The sequence below is a fragment of the Astatotilapia calliptera genome, chromosome 8, assembly GCF_964374335.1.
Source record: "Astatotilapia calliptera chromosome 8, fAstCal68.1, whole genome shotgun sequence".
NCBI classification, from domain to species: domain Eukaryota; kingdom Metazoa; phylum Chordata; class Actinopteri; order Cichliformes; family Cichlidae; genus Astatotilapia; species Astatotilapia calliptera.
In genome coordinates, this window is record NC_137429.1 from 14,109,105 (window position 1) to 14,129,041 (window position 19,937).

Consider the following 19,937-nt stretch of genomic DNA (forward strand, 5'->3'; position numbering starts at 1 on the left):
TCTCTTCCACATACACATAAATACAAATAATTGTAGCAGGTGGTGAGGTGTTAAACAGGCCATGATTTGGCTTGAATTAGATGGCAGGCACTCCCTGAAGGCCGGGGGGGGGCTAAACAGGATTTCACTGATCCACTGTCAGGGCCAGCACTGCCAGTCCCACTGCATACCCACCACATTCCCAGTGCCAGTCTGGCTTCTCTATTCAGTTAGAGATACCACACAGTATGCGTTTGGCAGCTTTTCTTCAAAGTAGTGCCTTTAGGTACATATCCACGAATAAAGTGGTGAGTATTACCTTACTATGTCTCACAATCTTGTAGCCAATCATCTCCTCCCACATATCTTTTTGCTATATCATTTTAAAACGGTCACATTATCAGTGTTTTGTCAATGTTTTCTCCTTTTTTGTCAAGTAGTACTGATAACAAGTTGCCTCCTGAGGGAGGCCAGGCCAGATCCTTTGCCTTGTTTCCGCCTGTGTCACCCTGATTGGATCAGAGCTGTGTCTTTCTGCTGTGAGTGAGCAGTCTGAAAGGCATGTAATCCTGTTCCCAATGCTCCATTGAGAGCAGCAGGCATTTGCGAGTGAGGGTGTTTCTGCTTTTTTTTCTACCTGTGTTTATTTTTGTTGAGCTTTGGGGCGATAATGCCAGGGAAAATTTCCTGACACTATTTTTCTTTGTGCGTGTGTGCGTGTGTGTGTGTGTGTGTGTGTGTGTGTGGTCCTGGGGTTCAAGAATTACTCATGTAGTGGGGACCTGAATGTGTTTATGGCCACTTAATAGGAACATGTCTTCTTGTGGGGACAAAAAGCACACAACTTAAATAATTAAAGTCTAAGGTCAACACAATTTTAAAGGTTAGAATGAGGTTAGCTTGAGGTGAAGTTTAGGGTTAGGCAAGTAGCAATTAGGGTGGAGGTTATAGTAAGTCAGTGTGTTGGCCTCATCAGTGATGGATACACTGTGAGAGAGAGAGAGAGTGAGTGAGAGAGGGAGAAAGACACCTCAAAGATATGGATGGCTGTTTCAGGCAGAATGTGGTAACAGGGGAAAACGGCCTCAATTAAAGAAAAACGAGACTCATCGGGGCTTTTCTTTGTCCATGAGCCACACAGTTAGAGGGATTTATAATTAGGATTAACTGATGTCCCCTGGTGAGTTTTTCCAAGCTAGTTATCATTAATGTAATCCAATTAGTTCCAATTCATTGTATTGACAGATCTATTTCTGAAGGATTCTTTTGCAGGTGTGGACTTATATATGTCGCTAATTTCACATACCTAGCTCACCAAAAATAATAATAATCATGCACTTCTTTATGTTTATATCGAGGTTAGGATTCTTTGGGAAATATAACTCGATGTTAGGTTTTTCCATGAATACCCAATATTCCACAGTAATAAATAGGTATTTTTTGTTAACTATATGTTGCAAACCTTTGCCTATTTAATGACCACTTTATTGGACAAAAAACACGTTTTTTTGATCAAGGTGCTGGGGCCAATCTTCCACATCAAACAACAAAGTATGTTCTTTTTAATCATCTCTAAAAGAAACTCATCAAAGTGTTTCCTGACTTATCTCTTTGGGTTCAAATACGTACTTGGCGAACCATATTCATTATTGGATGATTACTCTCATGGTCTGGCAAGTGCTGACAGTTGGTAGGAAACAGAAAACGGACAGCACTCACTATCAAGTCTAACGTTTTGCTGACAGATCCATTCACCTGACCGATTCGCTTTATTGACGTTAATGGCTTTGTCAGGTGAACTTACGTTTTCCCCCCCGAAACATCTGACGCTGTTATTTTTCCTGAGAGAGCAATCAAGGGACATGAGAACATGAAGGGCCTCTGTGGCTGTTTTTCCAAACTTACTTACAGCAGTAGTCAAAATGGAGCACATGCTTTCACAGTGCAAGTGACTCGATATGCATTCAATTGAAATGCCCCTTCCATCCACGCATTGATGAAAAGGGAATTGATCAGCTCAAAGGGAAGACTTTTGGACAGCATACTAGCTGCTCTGTATGAGATAGGAGTTGAGTTAGACTGCATCATTATAGCCATAGCTCTCGAGTTAATACTCAACTCTCACTGCACCGAACAGTTCCCCAAGGGCAGAATCAAAACTGCTAGCGGGCCTCATCATTTTTTCAGTTTTATATGAATGCTAGTTGATGTTGTGTTGATGTTGTGCGATGGCTAAATGTGGTAGTAAGAAAACAAGTGCCTTAAAATGACCATCATTATCTGTAGACTGCTGTTTTACATTTTGCAACAAAATGACATTTTTGCTAATTGATTTGTAAGCCATATACAGGCCTGACACCTGTTCAACTGCCAAATACAAATCAGCAACTCAGTGTAGTTAAGCACATAGACATAGTCAAGACAAACTCCTGAGTTTTAAACAGAGCATCAGAATGGAGAAGGAAGGTAATTTAACTGATGTTGGTGCCTAGACAGACTAGTCAGACTATTTCAGAAACTGCTGATCTACTGGGATTCCATGCAGTCATCTCTAGAGTTTACAGACAATGGTCCAAAACAGAGAAAATATCCAATGAGCAGCATTTCTCTGGTTAAAATCCCTTCAGAAGAGAATGGCCAGATTGCTTTAAACTGAGGCAAAAGTACCCCAAATAACCACTTGTTACAACTTAGGTATGCAGGAGAGCATTTCTGACCACACAACATGTATAATCTTGAACCAGATGGCCTACAACAGCAGAAGACCACCTGCAGTGCAACTCCTGCCAGCTCAGAACAGGAAAGTCAGACTACAGTTTGCATTGATGGAAAAGCTTGCCTGATGTGATGCGTCTCAAATTCTGCTGTGTTATTTGGATGGTAGCATGAGAATTTAGGAAACCACATGAAATAATGGATAAATCCTGTCTTGTGTCAAATGTTCAGGTTTGGCACTATAGGTGTGATGGTGTGGATTTGGCACACTTTGGGTCTATTAGCACCAACTGAGCATAATTTAAATGCCACACCCTAGCCGAGTATTATTGCTGGCAATGTCCACCCTTTATGACCACAGTGGACCATCGTATGATGGCTGCTTCCAGCAGGGTAATCCACAATGCCCCAGACCTCAAATTATTTCAAACTGGTTTCTTGAACATGGCTTTAAGTTTGCTGTACTCAAATGACCTCGACAGCCACCAGCTCTAAATCTAATAGAGCACCTTTGGGACGTGGTGGAACAGGAAAATTGCATCAAAATGTGCAACCAACAAGTTACTATCGTTATTATAATGCTTTATCTCGTATTTCGAGCTCAAACACTGGTGATATAAGCTCATACATGTAAGAATTTTTTTTCTGACTGTGCTTTTTGTTGTTGTTGTTGTTCATTTTATGTCCAGCTAGTTGAGGGATGCAAAAGTGTAACAGTCACTCAGGCATGAGTAAAGTGGGTTTGTGTGATTTTCAGATTTTGATGGTAGTTGTCACAGTGCTCTCCCACAATATAATGACAATATAACAAAATGTGGGTGTGGCATACGCAGTGGCCTATTGACCTGCAGACAGGCAGCTGTTTCCAAAAACTGTGGACAAACCTGACATCAAAATTACAGTGCGCTGCTGCGTCGCCAGTGCCACACCCCCTACTGCACCTCTCCTCCTACTGGATCTCGCAGCAAATGACTGAAATAACAGGGACAGGGGAAAAAAAGCTGAAAAATATTGCTTTTCAGTGTGTCTAAACAAACAAAGAAGCATGTGAATCAGATTTTATACAGCAACTCAAACAACCTTTCCAAGTCACAGTTTATGTGTCAAAGAAGTTCCTATGCTCATATTTCCACTCTTCAAATTGTATAGTGGGACTGTGTTTGTTTTTCATATCAACAGAATCATCAGTCGAGAGAGTGCAGGGGCTAATCACATCTTCCTTTGAGTAAGCCTAAGTCCCCAACCACATCTAAGTCAATTTTTACACAGGCTTCTCTAATCCTTCCCCCTTTTGATGTTTCCTGCTGTTTGTTAAAAATCAATAAAATAAACAGGAGGAAAAATGCTCTTCTCCTTCTTTATCTTAGCTATGTTGAGCAGACCAAAGCCACCAAAAGTAACTAGTAGCCATCCTACTGCTCTCAAGAGTCACAAAAAGTGAAATGTGTATCAGTGGGCGCTAAGACCAGCCCCCCTGCTATGCTCATGTATGCCCTCAGCAGCTCCATATGCCAAGAGAGATGCCAAGGGAGTGGACAGACAAGCTCAGTGACTGCCAATCTGCAGATGCAGGAGCTGTCTGCTCATGCATATTAAACCCACACCACCTGCTCGTCGTACATCACACCCTGCGTTCTTAGTCCCAGGAATTTTAATCAACTGCACTGACAGGAAGCCACTCTCTGGTCTGTGTAGGTGAATCATTTAATTCCTCTTCTCTTACTCGTATTCCAGCGGCGATGAGGATGCATGTTGATGTTAGATATTTTTAACTTCACAGAGTTCCCTTGAGGAGCTTGATTGGCAAGGAAAGAGTGCAGTATGGTGATGAGGCCAAGGAGAATTTTTAAATGGTGTCTGGTTGTTTTTCTTATCATATTCTCATGCTTTGCATACAGCCCCTCCTTTCATGTTGCCCTCTCAGGTGTGAATAATTGCTTGCATCTTGTTGGATTAACCATAAAGAGAGAGGGAGGCAAAGAGAGGGGAAGAACACAGTATTTTGACTTATTTTCAAAGCCATATGCTTCTTGGCCACACAGAGAGAGCGCAGTGAATACTGATTGAAGAGAAATATATATGTATATGTATGTTTGTGTATGTGTATATATGTATATATATATATATATATATATGTATATATATGTGTGTGTGTATATGTATATGTATATGTGTATTTTTGCAGAGCATTATCCTAAAAATGTGTAGTGATCATAATGCTGATAACATTTCTTCAGTTCATAAAAATCTGCATTTTCTTGCTTCAGTCATCACGTCAGTGAAGATGTTACAGTAAGCCGATGAAGACACAATTAGGTACTTGTCCGACTGCACCTCTTAGTCTGTGCCAGTTTCTGCTGGCACAGCATAATCCTCTAGAACCCCCAGGATTAAATTTTTATGGTATCTTTTTAAATATAGTCTTTAAAAAAAAAAGGCAGATGGAGATAGACATTGCCAAGACAGGACGTAGTGTGGTAACAGTTAGCTGCACATTAAGACACAAGCCAAATATTCTGCTTTTAATAAATGCTTTTCTTAGCATTGCTAATGAATTGTCGTGGAAAAACAAAAGGACTTCTCATGGAAATAAATTAAAAAACCTATTGATGGGCATGTAATGTGCAAAATTACACACATGGCGACTGCAGATATTAATTTAAATGTCTTAATTTGTAACTTTTGACTAACACTGGTAATTGCCAAATTAAACCTGTGCTATTCAGAGTTCAGCGTTGTTTTTTCTTAACTTTTAATTATGAATAGGCCACACCAGGTAATACCTAAGCTCATTTTTAAACATGAATATATATCTAATGTTCTTTCAAGACTGCGTTCGTGGCTTCTCGCACATTTGTTTGTTTTCCATTGCTTTCACAGCCTAATTCATGATGTTCTATGTGTAAAAAAAATGAATATTAATTACTTAATCCTTCCTCAAGCAATACCACAATTATGTATCTTGACTCCAGAAAGCTTTGATTTCTGGGTCACTTTTTGTGGTCCTTTCCTGGAATCCAAGTTTAATCTTAGTGTTATTGCTGTGGCAAAAGCCCTAAGGAGTTCGCCCTCATTAAATATGTATTTGAAATATTCAGATCTGTTTCCCCAGCTGCTGTTTTTCCTCTGTAAATAATGGAAATAATGACACGTTAATGATTAGTACATCATCCACAACGCAAGGTAGAGGCACATATCCATTTCTCTGTGTGTTCATGGACCTACTGGACATACTGCTATTACAGTTCATCTCCATCTCTTTTCTGTCTCAAAATAAAGAAATATGGCTAAAAACATTAGAATAAAGTACCAGCTACAGTATAGCAAATTGCATGTTTGCTTCATTCCATGAGATCATAAGCAGTAAGATCATTTTGTCCCTCCTGGTGGTATATTATGTTAATTACACCCCAAATTACAATCAATGAATCAGGATAAATTATCTGTCTCCTTCCATATTACTGCATATGGGTTGTGAAGACAAATTAGCTCAGGAGGAATTGCATCTAATAATATTGTTATGTGTTTGAGTATTCTTATAAACATCATTACTAATTCCAGTCTTAAATGGGGAGTCGGTTACATCTGGCAGATTACGTTCAGAAACAATAAGAACTGCAGGTTTAAAGAAGTGAAATCATGTATTCACATCCTCTGGTTTGTATTGAGGCTTCATAACCACCACTGAGTGAGAGAACTGTGCAACTGAGGTGGCAAATTATCTTTTAAGCCAATCAAGGCCTTGGGCGACGTAGCCAGGGTTTCTGAAACTGATAAAAGCCTGTTAATTTCAGATAGATTCCGAGACACCCTTCTACTTTTCCTTGGATTTTGTCACACATACTTTTATGAGATTGCATACATGCCGGTCCTGGCTGCGCTAATGTTTGCACATCCTCGTCTGCTGGAGATGTTGCTTATGTCTGACAGTGCAGACATGTTCAACTCCAGCAGAGCTACAGTACACATCAGACAACAAGCTAGGGTCGAGCGCGGTATAGGCAATTTGGACTTTCGGGTTCGATCTCCTGGATGCAAAATACTTGCACTTTGCTGCGTGTGGTGTGGAGTGAATTTTTAACGTCGCTTTATGACTTGTTTGGAGCTGGTTTGGGAGAAAGATGGCTTTGAAACTGCAGGGGCTGAGTTGTTGTGTGTGTTTTGTGTGGTCATCCGTGGTTTAATCAAGCTTCCTGTGACACAGGGTCAGAAGATAATGTAGATTATTAAAGCTTTTCATTAGGGGCTGAATTGCTCCCTTGAGGTTTAATGCATGTGTGATGTTTTCTGGAGTCTACTTTATTAACCTGCTGCTTTGGGCCTGGCACACTTTCAAAAGCCTTTTTAGTTCTTCAAGAAGTGATGCTACTACATGTAGATAATGACTAGACTAAAAAATGTCTCAGTGGCCAGAAAATAAAGGAATATTTGATGTATGTAAGTGGATTTTTCTATTACATTATGAACCAAATACTGCACACTGTTTATAGTGGTTCACAGCTTTGGGACTTTAAGGTCAGTTCACATTGGACTAGAATGAAGGGCGGCCTGAGTACCTGTGACAAATGGTCCACCAAGTGCCTGTCACTGGGCTGTCATGGTAACCAAGGCCCTGTGCTCTTCAACCCTGCTTACACATAGTGACTGCCACCTTTAACCAACTGTCCCGGGGGTCAACGACTGTTTGTTTTCTGTCATGTTGGGAACAGAAGGTCTCCTAAGGCTTGTAATCTTATGATCATGCATGACATAGTTCAGTATGTATGTGCATTTGCCTGTGTACGAGTGTGACCTCTGCTGTCTCTCTGACCTGTAGCTGAGTATGTGTTCATCAGGGCTTTTTTATGACAAAAATAAATGGCTAAAGTTTGTACTTTTCATCATCCTGCTGTATTCACTGTCCATGCATATATTAGGCTTATGTAACAAACAGTATATAGCATATTTTGTATCATATGTTGCAGATGGAATAAATTACTTTGGGGAGAGTTAATAAATCCAAGAAGAAAAAAACAACTCTGTGTCTCACAGTGCTTGAAAACAAAACTGACTTACTCTGTTTTGCATAATGGGTCTCATTTCACAAGGGCGACTGTCAGTGTCCACAGCCTCCTCCACAGTAAGCAAGCAAGGCCCAGGGCAGCCTTGCTCATCTCGGACACTGGCACGGGCCATCACAAGAGCGAATGATGGCTCAGGTCCAGCAGCTTTATCCGCAGATTCTCTTTCTCAAGCTTCTGGTAGCAGGCAAAAACCCTACACTACTTATTAATCAATAACAACTGACAGGAATGTTTAATTTCTCTACCAAAGCTATGTTTATTCAAATCAATATTTTTCACCTGCTTATTCAAGCTCAGACGTGCATACAGCACATCATCATTGGAATCTAAATAAAACAAAACAATTGAAAATCATTTTTGATTAACTGCCTTGATCCACCCACCACAAAAAACTCTCACAAAGAAGGAAATCTCCCTTCATATTGCCCTCCATATTACATACATTTGCAAAAGCTTTGAAGCGTTGTTTAATGTAGTTGGTTTATCTATTTTTCATACTTATTGTGTTACTTGAATCTTGAGATAAGCATAAGCTACTGGGCTTTTAATGTATCCCATGAGGAAAAGCAGTGCAATCAGTATTTATTCTCCCTTGAATTAATCCAGAAATTATTATTATATATATATATATTTTTGCTTCAAAGTTTAAAGTGCTGCTTCCGAGGGAAAAAATCCAAGCACCAAACCATTATGATAGATGGCATTGTCAGAGCCATTGTGCTGTCCATACACACTGCACTCTACTGTATACAGTCTTGAATATGGTTCTGTCCAAAAGGCAGCAGTGCATGATGGGTAGGCAATCAGCAGGCCCCCTTAAGACTTTCCCTTTACGTTGTAAGGCCCTCTTTGATGTGTGCTGCAGTAAACACAGCTGGTTCTCTCCCAACCACAGTCTCCTGAGGGATGAGACTCAGCACAAGAACACTAATGAGCGCATTAGAAGGAAGCCATAGAAGGAAAATGCTACAGTTGTAAATAGAATTGTCTCTTGTGTTGTATATAACAAAGATGCTGTCTATACTATGAGACGTGCTGGTGTTTATGCATTCCACTGCACTGTGTGTAAAGTCTTGCAAATGTCTACAGAGTATATACTAAATATGGAGACCAGAACAGTGCAATTCCTTTTTTAAAGTTGATGATGCCACAATGTGAATTTGAAGCTAAGCTGCAAAAATCGAAATATATAACCACAGCTTTCAGCTGCACTATAATTAACAGTTGAGGGGATTCAAGCATTGGAACTAAAAAATGAACATGGCACTGTGAAACTGAAGTGACATATGCCACCGACAATAACAGCAGCAAACCATTACAAATGAATCATTCTCCAGTTATTCCATTTAAGATAATTATAGGGCATTGAAAAGTGATGCAGAACAATTCTACCTGCCTGAAAAAAACGGTGTTAGAGCTCATTCTTCACGGGCAGGTCAAATTTTCATATGTCAAGGTGAGTGCACTGGTTAAGAATGATGCTTATGTTATGGAACATTATTTTATGCTTACTATGAAAGAGTAAAGGCAAACATTGTAGATGTTAGTTACCCCCAGAAAGCTTTTTTATAGTCATGAGAAGTTAAGCACGCAATCTAATTCAATAGCTACTAGAATCACCTTTTTCTGCATTTTTTGTTTTCTGCATGACTTTATCAGCTTGTATATCCTTGTAGAGGAGTTTTGAACCATTCTTCAACAATATTCCTTCAGGTTCCACCGCAGCATCTATTCGAGGTCTGGACTGGACTGGGTCATTGCAACACCTAGATTTTTTTTTGGCCATTCTGCTGCATCATTGACCTGCTGCATGACCTAATTTGCTTTAGCTCTTGGACAGATGCCCTCATGCTTCACTGTAGCATACTTTGGTATAAAGAGTCCATGGTCAACTCTATGACTAGAAGATGTCCAGGTCTTGTGCCTGCAAAACCAGCCCCAGTCATCATCTCTACACTTCTGTGCTTGACAGTTAGTCTGAGGTGTTTGTGCTGATATGCTGTGATGGGTTTGTGATGGCCAGACATCTCCACTTTGATTCTTGTCTTTCCAAATGATATTATTCCAGAAGTCTCGTGGTTTGTTTTGATAAAACGTTGGACACCTTAGCTATGCTGCCATAATCTTTTTAGAAAGAAGAGGCTTTCTCCTGACAAGCCATACTTCTTCAGTACATTTCTAATTATACTGTAATGAACCATTTAATATGCTAACTGAGGCAGTTTTTGCAGTTGCTCTGACTTTTAGGGTAAAATTGCTGGGAAGACTGTTGCATTGTGTTGACACGTACCTGAATGCTCCAGACCAGCAAACTGCCAAAATCTTTGCTTTTATAGAGGTAGTCACACTCGCTGATGATCCAAAAAATGAAGTGCATTAGATTGGCAGTGCCTGGCTGCTACTTACCCTCTTAATTGCTATGGAAGCAGTAAGGGTGTACTTAGCTTTGCACAGGACTGCAGAAACCCCTGAGACCCCCCTTTTCACGCCAATGTGGATGCTACAACGTGTAGCATATAATCTGAAGGCTGACTTTGCCCGAGTTTATAACACCAACTTTCCGTTTTACTACATCTAAAGTCACGATGTGTCTGAATTGCACAGTTTAAATGTTAGCTCCAGAGACTTTGCTTTTGTTATGGAAGTGGAGTTGCTTTACATTTATTTTAGACCAGCATATCTTTACATTCCCGGCATGTTTTCTAATGTGAAGAACGATTATGTGCAAATTCTTGAACTTACTGAAGTTATACACTTCAACTTAATTGTATTGAGGGAGAGAAAAAGCACTAGCCTTGGTATTCTTCCCAGATAACTCTGATCTTTCAAGCATCATTTGAATCTGTGATCCCCAGCCAGTAGATTCCTTGAAAGTTACCAAGGGATTGAGCAATCTGGATTGCCTTTGTGCAACGGGGAGAGTGAGAGACGTGAAAATGATTTCAAAGAGTCCAGGATGAATCATGCTCCCACTGCAGCTGCCATTTATTAGCACATTTTCCACCATGGTTTTTACAGCTACCTAGCATACATAGGTTCATAGAGTTTGCTAGAGGCTTGCTTTGCAGGGGGGTTATTTTGTAAAATGCTTCATTAAAAGTGTTGATAAATGAACGTCATACTAACTTGTGTGGTTGTCATAATTAGTCATGACATTAAATCTTAATAAAAACTAAAAGCGAGGGACACCTCATTTATCAGCTGTTACCTCTATAATGAAGATGAAGATTAATTTGAAAAAAGTGTGATATGCTCCCACTACTGGTTTGATATGAAAAATGTCCTTAACTCATTAAAGTACTTGTACCAGCCAACGAATTTACACAGACTTTTTCAGGGTTAATTCTTTGAATGTCAAGGAATGGCAATGCAGTAAACATAATATCCAAAAACTCAAACACAGATTATCACTTTCTTGTTTTGATAACAAGAAACCCTCTAATCCCTTTATTAACTTGCTCTTGTTTCCAGCTTGACATGTGCTCATTCAAAAGTCCCTGAGTTGTGCTTGCTATGCTGCAGATTTTTTTGAAACCAATTCTTGCCTGTCAAGGATGATGAAATGGAAACCCATAAGAAATTGACAGCGTGTACCGCTCAAGGACGAACATATCTGAAGATGACTTGTTTCCTGATTTGGACAAGGGGGCTAAGAGAGTAGATGTAATCCTTAAAGACTTTAACAAAAAAAACCTATGTGTTTGTTTGTTTGTTTTTTGTTAGGTAGTTGTAGATTGACGGGTGAGACATTTTTCATTGTATTTTAAAGAAACGGACAACGTGTTGAAATGCTTGCATTCACTGCCACATCTTATAGGTTTGGATGAATCACTGCAGCCCACACAAAATTTTGAAAATCAGCTATTATGGAAATCTTTTTGCCATAATATGTTTAATTTTAGGAGCTTATGTCAGCCTCTCCCCTTCTGGGTGTGAAACTGACACATTGTCTGTCTGAAAAATTGAAATAGTATACAGAAGGTGCTTTTGGACTGTGCTGTTGAGAGCTTTTTCTCTTGGAGAATAAATAATATATATATGTGTATGTGTCAATTCCTACTTTTCAGCTCCATTACCAACATGGGATTTAAGAATTCAATTCAATTCAATTCAAATTTATTTATATAGCGCCAAATCACAACAGTAGCCACCTCAAGGTGCTGGTAGACCCTACAATAATACATACAGAGAAAACCCAACGATCAAATGAGCCCCTATGAGCCGCACTTTGGCGACAGAAAGAGATTAATAACAAGTATGATTCAATGCAGAGAGGTCTACTAACACCAAGTGAGTGAAAAAGGTGACTAAAAAGGAAAAACATCATGGGAATCCCCCTGCAGCCTATGCCCATGGCAGCATAAAGGGAGGATTCAGGGTCACCTGGTCCAGCCCTAACTATATGCTTTAGCAAAAAGGAAAGTTTTAAGACTAATCTTAAAAGTAGAGATAGTGTCTGTCTCCCGAATCCAAACTGGAAGCTGGAAGCAGTGCTATGCTTGAGCCACTTCTCATGCAGGAAATGATAAACTAATGATATATCAGGAAAAGCTTGCTGTAGAGACTGCTTCGCATAAAATACAATGGCAACTTTGAAGAATAAAGTTTTTGATTTTTTTCCAGCACAGATCGGATTCCTTGTGTTGCAGGTACTTGGAGGTGTTTGGTATCTGGATGACCTTGGCTTTCTATTGTAAATATATCAACGGTTAGCCTTACAGCACAAAATCAATTTCCTCTTTAGCTGGAACCCTCTGCCTCACATGCTTAGAGCTGAACCACTGACCTGGCATAGTGGGTGTTGTCTTTGAATATCAATTGTGGTACTTCTCACGTGTAGTCACTGTCTGCTGCTTTCTGAATAAAATATCCAGGAGGCTTTAAAAGCCGTGACAATTATTGTGAGGGATGTGCATACCACAGGGGGACGTTGTGTTCTATTTTCTATTAATAAAGTTACATCTTTGAATAGATAACCTTTTAATGATTCACTCTGGGAGTTTGTGGAATTAATAATACACCATATAATCCCTGTGTCTTTTAAAGCCTAGAGAGTGAAAGAGTCAACTTTGGTTTGAGGCCTACTTTTGTAGAGTAAAAAAATGTTTTACTTTTCTACTGTGTTTGTGTCTACCTTATAAGATACCAGTGGTATTTTTTACTACTAAAGAGTTTACATTTAAACCGCCACAATAAGTAGTTTAAATAATGTCTTCCAAAGTTTTTACTCTGACATAGAAGAGTCTCGGGTAGCCTCAGGAGCAACACATATCTCCTTGTGTTCTCTCTGATCTCTCATCAGCTCTTGGGCCTTACATCAAGAGCCCCAGATTTATCAATCAATAGCCATAAACAAAACATCGATTGAACTGGACACTGGGGCACAACAAACAGATTATCAAGTTTTTAGCCCTCCGTGTGCGCATGGTGACTAGAGGCACAGCTGTAAAAATGCCACTTGCCAGCCAAAGCGTGCTGCACAGCGTACAGAGGATCAGGCATGAAAGATGTGGGAGCTTCATACAAAAGGAATTACAATTACCAGAACATGGTGTTAAAAAGGTGTGTCTGTGCACCACATAAATGGATGAAAGCAGAATCAGATGAGTAATCCAGTTGTATTGGCAAGGTATTGGGGTATAATACTAGTCAATCCAATTGCCAGTGCTCTGTGTCATTGTGCACACACATGTGTGCTTGGGTAATTCTGATAGTGTTTGGACAAATTTTGCACGTGGTTGCACGTAATAGTTGTGGTGCTGACATGTCTGACAGCTGTGCATATTTCACAGGGTGGAGAACCCTGCATTGCGGTGCTCGTACACAGCAGCCATGCTCTTTATGTGAGAGCAGCTCAGGGTCAGACTAGAAGAAGAAAATCAAAGTTGCATCACCAAGCCCATCACTCTGTGTTGTGTCTCTGGGTAGCGCAGCGCTAACGTATTCACATCTCTCTGCCTTACCTCGTTAATATATTCCCGGGTTTTTCAGCTATGTTTACTAAAGCAGCAGAACGGGAATTTCACTTAGAAGTTGTGGTTAAACGGCTTCATTTGCAACAAAAAAGCAGGCATAATACATGGTATTTAATAATGATGCGAGCACATACACCAAAAACAGTGCAAGTGTTAATTCAGTCATCATTACTTTCCTCTCTTTGTCTCTTCAAGCTGAAAACACCAATTTTAATCAGTCCTTAATAAAACACAATCATTCCCTGGGCTATCTTGCTTTTAGCCCACTGAGATTCGCAAGGGAGCGAGGAATGAAATCTTCTCTTCCAATCTAACAAGAGTGGTTGTTTCATTACAAATAAGTAAATTGCTGCTGAATGACATTTGCCGCTTCACATGAAAGAAGTTTAGAAAAATGTTCCTGTCGATTTAAGTTGCTAAAGAATGAGAGGATTTTTTAAAAAATATATAAAACTGTTCAATTTGAACTAAATTGGTTTCCTCTTGTCTTTCTTCAGCACTCGCCCCAACACATCCCAGCCTTCGTTCGGAGGTCTTCAAGCCATGTGTGGAAGACAAGGACCTAGCCTTTTGTCTGAATGAGGGAGAGTGTTCGATCATTGAAACCGTGGCTGGGGTTCACAGACACTGCAGGTGAGTTTGAAGGCTGCACCGTGTTTCTGTCTCGGCACTGAAACGCTCTTTGTCCCCCCCCAATCCATCAACAATTCATTCACTAGTCTCAACTCGTTTTCACTCAGTCCAGCTAAATTAGTTCTGGAAGTGATGAAACCCATGAAACGGGAAGATCAATGTGCAAATGCACAATAAATTAAGATCTGTTATCACCTGAACCACTAGAAGAGGGATCGGATATACTTTAGCTGAACAGATGCTAATTCTCTGAAAAAAAGTTGCAGATTCAACCACGGAGCAGTGAACGTGACGAAACCTCTGTCTTCACTTTGCTCTGACAAAAGTAGTAATGATTATAGCAATCTTATAAAATGCCTTTCTCCTTCCGTATTAAGCTTGGAAAAATTTTTTTTGTCTGACATGGCCCCTCAGTCTGCACCACATTTTAATGGTAAGTGTTAAGAAGCAGCTCTTGTTATATCCTTCTTTGATCTCACTTGAAAGAAATTGATTTTTTCCTTGATTTTTCTTTTTTGCCTTTCGTTTGTGACATGATCATCTTTGCTGTATTCCTTTTGTTTTACTCTGCCTGACACTCACTCTGTGACTGCACAAGAGAATAAATAAAGGTAGCAAGCAAGTACACCCTTGACACATCATGTAACCAGACAGGAATAAGTAAACTGGTGTCAATTAACTCAATTAAACTTATTGAGGAAATCAATGCAGCCCCAGGGTATTTTTAATGCCTTTGACATTAAAAATTATTCACCTGCATCAGAAAGCATCTACTGTGTGTCTCTCTCATGCAGTTTAATTAATTTGCTTCACATTTGTAATAGATAAAAAGTATCACTTGTTTATACAGTACTGTGCAGAAGTCTTGAGCCACCTCTTTGTTTCTATTTCCACAGGTGAAGCAGGTTATTGATCTATCTGCACACACACACACACACAAAACAGAGTTTCTACAGTTCTAACAAACTTGAATGACCACCTTTCTTCTCCAACAAAGCTCTCTTCGGCAAGCTTTCTTGTAATTTCTTTAAGTAGGCTTCAGGAACTATTCTTCTTGAAGGACATTCCACTCCTCTTGTAAGAAGAAGCCGTCGGCAGTGAAAGCTTTCCATTGCATAGTGGATCAAAATCTGGCGGTGCTTTTCTGCATTCATAACTCCAATTTGAAAAAATGCTCAAAACTATTGACTAAAATGCAACTCCAGATGGCTGCACCGCCCTCACTCCTGACATCCTCCATACTTGTTGGACACAGTTTGGATTTAGCAGTCTGTAAGACCTGCTGTGTCTGATTTTTCAGTCCAGTTCTTTTGTAATGTGCCATACCTGTGACTTTCTTTTAGGGCTGCCATTTCTTTTGTCCCGAAGTTCCCTAAATCTTTTAAAGGACTCACTCCAAATAGTGTTGAGATATGCCACGTTTTTAGCTAACAGCTGTCTGGGAGTCACCTTATTGAAGCAAAAAAAATTATGCCTGCCAAAGTGTGTTATCTTTGCCATTTTGAAATTGGGACAAATTATGTGTTTTTGTGGCAGGCTCCTAGTAACAAAGTGCCAAAAGTTACAATTTAAAATGGCTTCTTTGTTGTCTGTTATATATAAAACGCTGGTTCATCCTTGGAGTTAGGTACCTTTTCTCTGCCTGAATGATTAACAGTTTAGTTTAAGTGATTTAACAAATGAACAAAAAAAACCTGAAAATGGTCAAAGAACAAACTCTGAAAGATCTTTAGAAAGCCTGGAGAATTATTGCTCTAGTCCACTTTAAACTATTACAAGAAAGTCTGGCTCCCTGGAAGCTAAATTTAAAGAATTGACTGGTGTTCTCAAAACAGAACATACAATGTTTTACGAGGGGAAAAAAAACATAAACTGGCTATAAAAAGTCAATGTGGGTGGTTAATCAAGTCTGATTTAAATATCAGTTCTGGCTTTAAATGACCCATTACTGGATATTGGTTACTGAGCATAATTCATTTTTTTGCAACGATGCCGTCCTTTGGTCTGTGATTTAAATATCTGCAAAGTCCAAACTTACTTGTTCAGTTCAGCTGTGCCAAAGGAGAGACTCTGGCAATCAATATCTACCTAGAGGGAAAAAAGTTGTGACAAGGCTTCCATAGGACCCAGAGAAATCTTGTTAAGGCACAGGTGAACCTGCAGAAGCCCTCCATCACTCTCCCCACAGCTTCTGTGTGGATATCCTGTCACATTCTGCTTCTCGCTGCGCCTCAACACCCATCTGACCTGCAAATCTGGTGAAGGCTGTCTTGAGCTGGAACAGGCAGCTGTCGATCCCCGTTTCATAGTCAGAACCGCCTTCAGTGAGGGCCTAACATTTATTTGGATTTTTGGAATGTACATGTCACGAAATTTCACTGAGTACTGAGGTAGAGAGTCAAGGTGCTGCTTTAGTTAAAAGGTTTTCCGTAAATGAGAAAAAAAAGTGATTCTTGATAACATTTTGTTAAGACGTTAAACAGCTACAGAATTTGACGAATTTGCAAATTTCTGTATCAGGTTTTAGCCAAATATTCAATATTCAATGTATTGTAAAATATAACATATGAAATATGAAATAAAACAAGCATAATGTTCATAGGAAATGACTAGAAAGTGTTTAAATGTAAAATTATTCTTATTTCAGAATATACTGGCAGTTTAGTTGATAGTGTAATTATAAGTTGTGTTAACTTAAAAAAAAAGTATACAGCTGATGCTGGGAATTATTAAATGATGCAAGCTCAATGCAGTGTGTGTTTCATGTCATATTATTGTGGCAGCTACAATAATTTCGAGCATGTCACCTGTGTGACAGCATCAAGACACCCTGAAGACTTGTTGCAACTACACTCTGGGCTATAATTAGCGACAGCTGAATGATGAATATAGGACTCAGGAATGACTGGAGGGCCTGACCTAGAGACACAGCGGAGTGCCTGTTGTGTGAAAGAATGATTACAGGTTTGTGAGTACTTTTATTGAAAGGTTGTTGTTTTTTTCCAGAGAGAAGTCCAAGCAGTAAGTCAGAAAAAAATATGATCATTTCACTCAAAAAATAAATAAATAAATAAATAAATCACTGCCAAGTGGATTGTGTTTTAATGATATTGCTACTGGGAGGGGCGTCCAAGTGGGCTTCTGATCTAAGACAGAAATTACATCAAAGCTTGCAGGAAGTCATGTGGAATAAATGAAAACTCCCATTCTTCGTTAAAGCTGCATAAGGTGATTTCTGAGCTCTTGGGGGGGTCACAACAAGTTCAAAGCAGCGCGGTGACATAAAGACAAAATTTGCAAGTTGAAGTTGAAATCAGATGTTTTAAAATGCATTTTAAGAAACGTAAATATAATTTTTAACTTATAATGATACAGAAAGTTACATGAAATACAGCAAATGTGTGTTTAAATATTCACAGCAGGAACATCCCATTGTTTGTGACAACAAATGTTAATCCAAAATTTACAAATACTTTCTTTCCTGTTTAATGCACAGATTCCTCAACCGTGTGGCTGCATTTATGGCTTGTTAAGTTATTTGTTTACGTTTGATCTTCTACTCAGTCATTTCATGCTGAAGTTGTAGTGTACAATAAGCTTGTGTGAGCTTGTTTGCTGAAAATGGTGGCCCGCAGTTTTATTTTTTGAGGATTAAACCATAACAACCAGCTGAAAGCTAAAAAAAACCCCACAAACAAACAAAGACACATAAAGACGCTGCTATTCCATCATCTTCGTCTTATAGTCTATACATAGTTATCTTCTTGCCTTCTTCCTGTCACAGATATTGTTCACGAAAGTAAATTCGCACATGATCGATCAGCCCTTCAAGGAAAGTCAGATCAGTGTCCTGATCTGAGAACTGTGACCTCTCCCACTAAAATACAGAAAAAGGAAAGGTTTAAAGATCGCTGCCTTGTTTGATGTCATGCTTTCTTCCAGACCTCCAGGGCCTCAGAGCCGGTTGGATATTTTCCAACATGTGACAGCTAAAGATATCAGAATCGTCTCTAAACATTTGAATTATTGTAGGGAAACACCGTTTTGAACTTAGGAATCAATTTAATTTGTTATGAAACATTTCCTCTGCTCTCCTCCTCCTAGCCCCTTCTCCCACCACTCTGCCGGATGTTCATGTTTGCCAATGCTAATAAGGCTCCCAAAATAAACATGCAAATGCGAGTTTAAGACCTACTTTCACATCAGTGCCGTGCCTTTTGTACAATAAATGTACAAGAATTCAAAAGTCTTGTGAGGCTCAACACATGACAGCCTAGTCACATTCAGGATTATCACAAAAGAGATAACAAAAAAAACCTTACAAAAGGTTTTCTTCTTTTATTTGTAGAAGATGGCAAAAGAATTTCTCACAGATCAAACCAGAACATGTTTGGCATTTACTGTGACATGCCTAATATGTTGTAGACCCACTACTGGAAAAGCTGTGACGGCCAGGACAGAGCGCAGGACCTCTGGGTACGGTGTCTGGCACTGGGTTCTTGGCAGCTGATGCTTTGGATCATGTGGACTGTAGGTTGGGACCTCCATGAATGTGGCTGCAGGGCATCTCTTGAATGCTTAATTATGTTGAGATTTGGCAATTTTGAAAGCTGGATCAAATCTTTGAACTCTTTATTGCTTTGAACTCATTTTTCCCAGGTCAGTTTTTGGGGCGTGGCTGGCGCATTGTCCTGCTATGGCAGTGGCATTATGATGGGGATGTGGAGGTGGAAAACTGACATCCACATGAGTTCCAGGGCACAGAATTTCCGTGCAGAACAATTCATTGAGTATGATCAATGTTACTCACTTCAGCTGTCAGCGATTTTAATGTTGCTGATAGATCAGCGGCCCGTTTTTCCTAAGGGGACCAAAAATTTTACTTGGTTTAGTGGCGCAGGCAAATGACCAAAATACTGAAGTGGGTATCTTTTCTTCTGGATGGGATGAAGCTTTAAAACATTTATCTCAAACTCCAACCATGGTAAATGGTATGTGCTATGCTGCAGTCACATTAGGGAAAACAGCAGCTGGAAAACAATGGCATGAAAAAGTTAATTCATTCATGTACAATGAACTTGTAAACTTTGTCCTATGAAATTAAGAAACTGAAATTCTGCAGTTCCTGCAAATTAACCACAAATGAGGCACTTTTCACGTTGCTTTCATATAGGCATATAACCAGACTACAATCAGTTGGCAACCAGCTTAATCAAGTCCCCAACTCCAAAGAAATGTGTCACAGACAAGTTGCACAATCTAACTCAGATTGATTATAATGTGTTCAGTATGTGTTTAAACTGGACTGCAGTTATTTGTGAACTTTGCCAGTGATTGTTTACTGTGGCCTCGAGAGGTCAGACGCACTGCAACTTAGAAAAAGACCAGTGAATAAAAAACTGCCTCAAAGCCGCACAAAACAAATTGGAGGTTGAATGAAAACAACAGAAGAGTTCAGCTGCGGAGGTGACACGCTAACAGTAAACCTGTATCTACTGTATTATTCAAATCATGATATTAAATCACATATTACCTTCGGTCCTTTTCCCCCCTCACAGCACTAAAGAATCCT

General features: G+C 39.5%; 1 protein-coding gene across 1 annotated transcript in view; it reads left to right on the plus strand.

The window, feature by feature from the left end:
* Positions 1-19,937, plus strand: part of nrg3b (neuregulin 3b) — a 201,595-nt gene that overhangs the window by 85,275 nt on the left and 96,383 nt on the right. The window contains exon 2 of the mRNA XM_026163089.2: positions 14,230-14,365. Within this exon, the coding sequence (XP_026018874.2) occupies positions 14,230-14,365 (136 nt within the window). The remainder of the gene's footprint in view (positions 1-14,229; positions 14,366-19,937) is intronic.